The sequence below is a fragment of the Dipodomys ordii genome, unplaced genomic scaffold (genome assembly GCF_000151885.1).
Source record: "Dipodomys ordii isolate 6190 unplaced genomic scaffold, Dord_2.0 Scaffold179, whole genome shotgun sequence".
In the NCBI taxonomy this organism is placed as follows: domain Eukaryota; kingdom Metazoa; phylum Chordata; class Mammalia; order Rodentia; family Heteromyidae; genus Dipodomys; species Dipodomys ordii.
In genome coordinates, this window is record NW_012267395.1 from 957179 (window position 1) to 965462 (window position 8284).

The window sequence follows — 8284 nt, forward strand, 5'->3', positions numbered from 1 at the left end:
CACTGCTTGCCACACTCTGCCGGCTCTGTACGCGGTGTTGGCGACACGGGTTTCAACTGGGAGCCTGGACATTTCCTCTGGCCATTCTTCAGGCAGGATCTCCACCACAGAGAAGACAGCTGACTGCCGGTAATTCCTAGTGAAGGGCCGCAGGAGGCAGCACCTATGCTACGAACCCTTCCTTCCAGGCAAGCAGAGCATGGGTGCACTTCAAGGGTAGTCTTTATTGAGTCAGAGATGGGACACGGGCAGGGGCACTGTTAAAAACCTTGGACGCTCTCTGGCCACTGGGCAGGGCCCAGGCCAGGGGAGGCAGGGCCAGGGGTCAGGGGCCAGAACAGCACATCAGAAGGTGATGCTCTCCTCGTACAAGGACAGCAGCAGCAGGATGGTCCAGCCGCCCAGGAGGCCCAGGTTGTGCAGCAGGAAGAGGAGCCAGGGCCGCGGGTCCCGCACATTTAGCACAGCTGGGAGCTGAAGAGGAGGAGGCCCGGCTCAGCTCAGCAGCCACCATGGAGCTCCGGCCCCCCCACACCTGCCCAGCCAGCGCCTACCATGTCACTGAGCGCCACGTAGAGGAAGAGGCCGGTGGCCACTGCCAAGATCCAAGCCTCACTCTCCTCACCAACCCCGACAGCCAGGGCCAGGTAGAGGCCGGCGAAGGCTGTGAGTGCAGAGCCCAGGTTCAGCAGCAGGGCGCGCCTCACAGTCAGCCCGGCCTGCAGCAGGGCCGCGAAGTCTCCTGGAGTCGGGTGGGGTGTGTCACATCAGGGCTCACACACATACCTGGAGGACTGTGCCCAGAGCCACACACATTCACACACACACACACACACACACACACACAGCAGGGCCGCGAAGTCTCCTGGAGTCGGGTGGGGTGTGTAACATCAGGGCTCACACACACACCTGGAGGACTCTGCCCAGAGAGAGAGAGAGAGACACACACACACACACACACACCTGGAGGACTCTGCCCAGAGAGAGAGACACACACACACACACATACACACACCCCTGGAGGACTCTGCCCAGAGAGAGAGACACACACACACACACACATATACACACACCCCTGGAGGACTCTGCCCAGAGAGAGAGAGAGAGAGACACACACACACACACACACACACCTGGAGGACTCTGTCCAGAGAGAGAGACACACACACACACACATACACACACCCCTGGAGGACTCTGCCCAGAGAGAGAGAGACACATACACACACACACACACACACACACCTGGAGGACTCTGTCCAGAGAGAGAGAGACACACACACACACATACACACACCCCTGGAGGACTCTGCCCAGAGAGAGAGAGACACACACACACACACACACATACACACACCCCTGGAGGACTCTGCCCAGAGAGAGAGAGACACACACACACACACACACATACACACACCCCTGGAGGACTCTGCCCAGAGAGAGAGAGACACACACACACACACACACACACACACACCTGGAGGACTCTGCCCAGAGAGAGAGAGAGACACACACACACACACACACACACACACACCTGGAGGACTCTGCCCAGAGAGAGAGAGAGACACACACACACACACACACCTGGAGGACTGTGCCCAGAGCCACACACATTCACACACACACACACACACACACACACACACACACACACCTGGAGGACTGTGCCCAGAGCCACACACATTCACACACACACACACACACACACACACACACCTGGAGGACTGTGTCCAGAGCCACGCACATTCACACACACACACACACACACACCCGAGGACTGCCCCACCTGCCCTGGCAGCTTTCCCAGGTGCTCACCCAGCTCGTGGGGCAGCTCGTGGCAGAACACGGCCAGGGAGGTGGCCAGCCCGGTCTTCCAGGAGGAGGCGAAGGCTGCGCCCACGGCCAGTCCATCCGCAAAGTTGTGCACAGCATCCCCAAATGTAATCATGTAGGGCAGCAGCCTCAGCTCTGTGGGTGTGGTGGGGGCGGGGTGTCTGCCTGGGGCCTAACCCTGCCCCCCCCCCCACGACCCTGACCCACAGCCCTCCCCAGCCTCCCTCCAGACTCACCTCGGCTCAGTGTCTGGGGCTCCAGGCCCAGTGGTTCCGAACCCTCCTCGGTCACCTGTAAGGAACTGGAGTGAGTGCAGGCCCAGCCCAGAACGCCAGGAGGGTCCTGGCAGAGGGGCTCTGCATGGGCCGGGACCACGGCTCACCAGGTCCGCTCGCGAGCCTGCGAGGGGCTGCTTGCGTTGCGGCAGCTCCCTGGGCGCCAGCTGCAGGGACACTCCGTGGCTGTGGCCACCGTGGCTGTGGCCAGCGTGGTGGCAGGGCCCATTCTTCTCTGGGTCCTGTGGAGATGCAGATCAGGGCCCCTGAACCCCCTACACACACTCTGCCCACCTGCCTGGGCCCCCAAGCCCGACCTGTTCACTGGGCAGCAGGAGGTTGAAGAGGCTCTCAAACAAGAAGAAGAGGTACAGGCCTCCGAGCACAGCCAGCAGCCGCCAGGTTGACTGTGGGCCAAGGCCCGTCTCCTCCCCGTGCGAGTGACGCTCCCCGCTGTGGGTGTGCAGCCCCAGCACCTACAAATCAGGGGCGCGCTGGGGTCACAGCAGGGAAGAGGGGACGGGCAGCAAGAGAAAGGGAGGAAGTGGTACATGAGAACAGACCTTGGGGATCAGGTGCAGAAGGGCGTCCCCAGTGAGGGCCCCCACGGCCAGGCCCAGGAAGGCTTGCATGATGTAGTGGGTGGCTGTGCTGCAGCCCGAGCAGGTCAACAGCAGGAGGCCAAACACGGCGCACAGACAGATGAGCAGTGTGGCAAGGGAGCCGTACAGATACCCTGGAGGCGAGGCCGCACTCAACTCCAGCTTCCCGGGACGTGCCCAAGCCAGGTGCAGGAGCTAGAGCCCGCCTGGCTTGAACCAGCCCTCGGCCTTCAAGCCCCACTGCTCTCCCCCACCCGCCCCTCCCTCCTACCCCAGTGGGCCTCGGTTTCCACAAGGCCAGAATTCTGGGGGCACAGCTGCAGAGTGGGAACTCACTCTCGGCCTGGCTGAGCTGGTCCTTGGCGGGGGACCGGGGCTGGGGGTCGCAGGCCCCGCTCAGCTGCTGCTGAAGCAGGGCAGGGCTCATCTGAGCCCAGGCCTGAGGGGTCACCCCGGCCTGCTCAGCCCACCCATACACGGCCATCAGGTCCCTGGCTTTCAGGCACACCTGGGAGGTCAGGACAGGGGTCAGGGTCCACCATGCAGATCCACGGGACCCGACCCCATCTCCTCTCCCCAGGACCCCACAGCAGCTCACCTTATCCCACTCACTGGAGCTGCTGTCAGGGGTCTCAAGAGACACCTCATTGGTACCCCTGCCCAGATCATGGTGGTCACTGTGGTCGTGGTCATCGTGGTCGCCAAGATCCTCTCTGCCCACCCCTAGGCGCTGCATCAGAACCTGGAGCTCTGCGGGAAGGGGAGGGGGCTGTTGCAGGCTCCAGACCCTCCTGCGGGGTGAAGGGGGTGGAGGGAGCTCTCTCCCCGGCAGGTCTCACCGGCTAGGGAGATGTTGGGAGTCTGGCCCCCATGCTGCCGGAACACGAAGTCCACAAAGTACTGAGGGCTCGGGAGGCTGCGAGGGCTGGGCAGGGGCTGGAAACAAGACCCGCTCCTGATGTGGTCTAGCAGGGCGGCCAGGGCCGGGCCAGGGCTGCCAGGGGCTCCGGCTTCTTCCACCTCCTCCAGCAGCTGAGGGACACCTACACAGGTCTGGAGAGGGGACGGCCTCTCAGCCCCACCTCAGCTCCAAGGTCACCATCCAGATTCACGCAGCCTGGCAAGCCTTGTTCTCTGGGTCTGGGCCTACCACTATCATGAGAACACTTGCTGGGTTTCACAGAACCCCAGCTCGTCTACAGCGTGGGCTGGCCTCATATCAAGGCCTGCCCCAGACACCCCGACTCTTCCCTCCTTTGGGCCCAAGAACCCTCCTGACCCCCTCTCCCAGCAATCCCCCTTCCCCACTCAGAAGTGAATATCCAGCTGTGGTTCCAGCCTCCCAGCAGTGTCTGCAGATGTGCTGGGCGCGTCACCCCTGCAGTCCCCGGGTGAGATCCCCCAGGCTCCCGTTGCCCTCACCTCCTCCCCAGGGGACTGGATGGAAGTCTGGGTCTCCAACTTCTGCAGCAGCTGGTTCAGGCCTAGGGTCATGGCGTCAGGACTCCCGAGCTGTCTCAGGAAATGGTCAACCTGGGAGGCCAGGCGGCCAGCCCGGATGTCCACACATGTGCCCTCAGGGTTGCTAAGGTAGAGGGCCGCAGCAGCACTGAGGTGGCCAATGTATTTGGACTCCAGAACTAGCTCTGGCTTGTCAGGCCTGCCCAGGGCCAAGGCGTCCTCCACGGACAGGCACTGTGGGCAGACAGGGGAGAAGGGCTAGGGTGGGCACTCCACAGAAGGAACAGACTTGGCGAGGACGAACCCCATCATCGCATCATGCCCAACCCTCCCCGTCCTTAGATCCACTAGTCCAACTAGGAGCCCACACACAGGGGGCCCATCCTGGGCGGCTTCCAACAGTCAGGAGCAGTGGGGCTATCTGTGGCAGGCAGGGTAGCTGCGTCCATCCCAGCGCTGGGTAGGGAAGGCAGGCTCTGGTCTCCCAGCAGCTCATCCACCAGCCTCAGCCCGCCTCCTGGAGTTTGCCCAGGTGCCTTTCCGGCCGGCTGCAGGGTGGAGCGGGCAGGAAGGGCTGGGGGACTCCTCGGGTGGGGCTGTTACCTTTCCACACGGCACGTCGGTGCAGTGCACACGGTCCGCCAGCATATTTAACAGACTGCCCAGTGCCTCTCGATCCAGAGCACCCTGGCCTGAGGTGAGCAGGTGAAGCAGGCTGGTAGGCTGAGCCACAGCGGCGGTTACCAGCAGCACTGACAGGAGCCCTGGGCTGAGCCCACCTGGGAACACGGCCATGCCTCCAGCCTAGGTGGAGACTCGGTGAGTCTGCAGCCTAGGTCCAGACTGGGGCTGGGTTTGACCTGCCAGGCCCCAGCACAGGGACCTCTCCCAGGTATTTCCTGAAGGGCCCTGTGATTGGCTGCTGGCTGTGCCGGGTTAACCATTCCAGTGGCAGATCCTCCCTAGCAGCTGGGGGCCAGGAGCTGCAGCCTGGAGGCAGGGCTGGGCCCCTCACCCTGGCTGGGTGGGTGGGTGGCCTGTTGGGCCTGGATCTCTGGAGGCTGGCCCTCAGCTGGGGGGGGGGGCAGGGCAGAGGTGCATGGATGGCACCACCTCGAAGCTGGGCCCCAGTCCTTTCTTCTCCCTCTTCTTTTTTGGTGCTGATCTTGGGACTTGAACTCAGGGCCTGGGCACTGTCCCTGAGCTCTTTTTGTCCAAGGCTAGCTCTCTACCACTTGTGCCACCGCTCCACTTGTGGCTTTTGAAGACTTTCCCACCCATCGGGGCTTTGAACCCAATTCTCAGAGCCCAGCTTCCTAAGTAGTTAGAGTTACAGCCATGAGCCACCCATGTTCCTACTAGGAAAGTGGTTTTTTGACACTCAACTATGGCAGGATTTGGGAGGTGTAGCCCTGCAGGACCTGCGCCCACCCTTCTTATTCAAGGACCCTAACACCTCAGCCCTGTGGCTAGCCTTGGGGAGGGGAAGGGGTTCTTCCAGAGCCCTGGGCTGTGGCTCAGGTAGCCACAGGGTGGAGGGGGTGTGTGTGTGTGGAAAACAACTTGCGGGAGTCAAGCTCCCCACCCCCAGCTCTCCAGGGAAAATCCCCAGGAAATCGCTAAAGTCAAAACCCAGAAAAACAGGAAGGGAAGAGGCCTGGGCCCTGCCGCCACCTGGCTACTCGGCCGGGAAGGGGTTGGGGGAGGACCCCAGTGCTGTCCCTCCCTGCTGGTTTCATCCAGCCTTTGACCCCTGGACCTTATCTCAACTTCTGGGGACAGGAACAGGCTGGGGTAAAGGTCAGAGTACTGAGAAGCAGCACCCCAGCTGGCAGCTGCGCTTTCTGGAGGGCTGGGCTGCAGGAGGCACTGTCCCCAGCCACCAGAGAAGGCTGCCAGGCCCCTCAGGGCAGGGAGCCTGAGGATTCTGCCCCGTAGCCTTGGGCGTCGGCTCAACGGGAGAGGCTGTCCTGGGACCTGGGGTCAGGTGCCTCTCCCACTTCATACCACACACTTGGAGCCTTCAGGCTGGGACACCTGCGGTGCACATCCTGCCCTGGCCCAGAGGAGTGTGAGGGGACAAAAAGTAGGCTGGCTGTGGGCTGGGAAGTCTGCATAGCTTCATTACTCACTGCTCCAAAGCAGGGAGCCTGACTGAGGCTAGGCCTCCACCCAATCATCAGGCCTGACACATGCTACAGTATGGATGAGCTGAGAAGACATTATGCTGAATGAGAAGAAGTCAGTTACAGAATGGCAAATAGCATGATTGCACTTACAGGACCGCTGGGCACACCTAAAGCCATAAGCCCAGAGATGGAAAACAGAATGGTGGGTACCAAGGGCTGGAGCATTAAATGTATTAGTGGCACAGGGGTGCAGCTTGGGAAGATAGACTTGTAGAGGTTAAGTGGAAGGCATGGCCCCAAGAATCCATGCTTAGTGCCACTCAATGGTGTTAACAATGATTATGGTGTTAAGTCTCACATTTTTTCACAATAAAAGATGTATTAAAACAATACTCTCTGACCATCAACTACTGCACACAAGTGGCTCTAGATGCTACCCACTCAAGCAATGCAGGCAGGAGGAGCATGAGTTCAAAACTAGCCAGGTGCCTATACTTCTACCTACTCCGGAGGCTGAGATACGAGGATCGTGGTTCAAAGCCAGCCCAGGCAGAAAAGTCTGTGAGACTCTTATTTCCAATAAACCACCAGAAAGCTGATATTGGCGTTGTGGCTTAAGTGGTAGAGCGCTAGCCTTGAGCTGAAGAGCTGGGGGACAGCGCCCAGGCCCAGAGTTCAAGCCCTACGACTGACCAAAACAAAAAACAATAACAACAAAACTAGCCTGGCTACATTTTATGACCCTCTCTCAAATAACCAAAGGTTGGGAAGAGAGCTTAGTGGTCAAGTGGTTTGACAACATGCACAAGACCGTAGGACTATCAAAACAAAAAAGGTTAGGTGCTGGTAGCTCACACCTGTAATCCTACTACTCAGGAGGCTGAGATCTGAGGATTAAGGTTTGAAGCCAGCCCAGGCAGGGAAGTCCATGAAACTCTTATTGCCAATAAGCCACTCAGAAAAAGCCAGAAGTGAAGCTGTGGCTTAAATGGTAGATTGAAAAAAAGAAGCTCAGAGACAAGAGTCCAGGCTCTGAGCTCAAGCCCCAGGACTGACTAGCATTAAAAAAAAAAAAAGTGTTTCCAGGCAGGAGAGCTGGTGCAGCAATTAAACCCTGCTGCACCCTGCTCTGCTCTGAGGCCAGCAGGGCCAGGGCTATCAGATGTGGACTGCGGTCCCTGGCCCTAGCGAAGGGTCAGAGTCTGACACATAAAGGTGCACAGGAGCCACGTAGGGCTGCTAGCCCGTCTGTGACCTGTGTTTATCAAGCTCTAGCTGGGAGGTTGCCAGATTCACTACACCTGGCCCAACTGGATAGCAGATACGGCCCCAGCCTCCCCAAGCTCAGCCAGCTGGAGCCTGTGGAGAGGCAGAGGGTGTATGGACGGGCCACAGGGCCGGGGGAAGGAGGAGGTCAGGACTGAGTACTCAGAGCCAGGAGGGCGGACAGGAGACTGCCATGGCAGGAGGGTCACACAGCTTCATGGGGGTGAGGTCCTAACGACACAGACACAGATCCAGGGCAAGTAAGAGCGCAGAAGAACCCAGGACCATCTCCTAAATCTGTCTTCTGAATGTCCTCGCGCGCACACAAAGCACTGGAGGTCAGGCGTGCAGGAAGCGGTTGAAGGCGTTGTAGGCGGACTCCAGGTCAAAGAGCATCTGGCGCACCTGAGAGTCTCCCAGTTCATCAGACGCAGACATGCCGCTCAGGGTCTGCAACCTGGGGGCACAGTTATGTGTGGGTGTGGGGCCGCAGGGCACCGATGCCAGCAGTGACTCTGCATGCCCAAGAAGGTCACTCACCACTGGCTGACGGTCTGGCGGCCCTCAAAATCTGGGGGCAAGTGGCTCATCCTGTGCATGGTCTCCATTAGCTCTCGCAGGTCCGGCTGAATCTGCAGCCATAGGCACAGGCTGACAAGGCTCTGCCCTCTGCCTCCTGCCCGGCCCCTCCCCCTCCCAGTCCTGCACCTCGCCC

At 60.0% G+C, this 8284-nt stretch overlaps 2 protein-coding genes across 3 annotated transcripts in view; both read right to left on the reverse strand.

The window, feature by feature from the left end:
- Nucleotides 1-210: 210 nt before the first annotated feature.
- Nucleotides 211-4988, reverse strand: Slc39a4 (solute carrier family 39 (zinc transporter), member 4). The gene is made up of 12 exons (XM_013033875.1): nt 4778-4988; nt 4136-4408; nt 3553-3766; nt 3312-3463; nt 3050-3221; nt 2675-2847; nt 2429-2587; nt 2219-2353; nt 2073-2127; nt 1819-1971; nt 555-742; nt 211-474 (listed from the first exon to the last, which is right to left on the reverse strand). The coding sequence occupies exons 1-12, from the start codon at nt 4967-4969 to the stop codon at nt 346-348; spliced, it is 1995 nt and encodes a 664-aa protein (XP_012889329.1). The 5' UTR covers nt 4970-4988; the 3' UTR covers nt 211-345.
- Nucleotides 4989-7762: 2774 nt separating this feature from the next.
- Nucleotides 7763-8284, reverse strand: part of Vps28 (vacuolar protein sorting 28 homolog (S. cerevisiae)) — a 25532-nt gene continuing 25010 nt past the window's right edge. For both annotated transcript variants that reach the window (XM_013033915.1, XM_013033916.1), the window contains 2 exons: nt 8110-8201; nt 7763-8026 (listed from right to left, as the gene is read on the reverse strand). In XM_013033915.1, the coding sequence (XP_012889369.1) occupies nt 7909-8026; nt 8110-8201 (210 nt within the window). In that variant the 3' untranslated portion in view covers nt 7763-7908. The remainder of the gene's footprint in view (nt 8027-8109; nt 8202-8284) is intronic.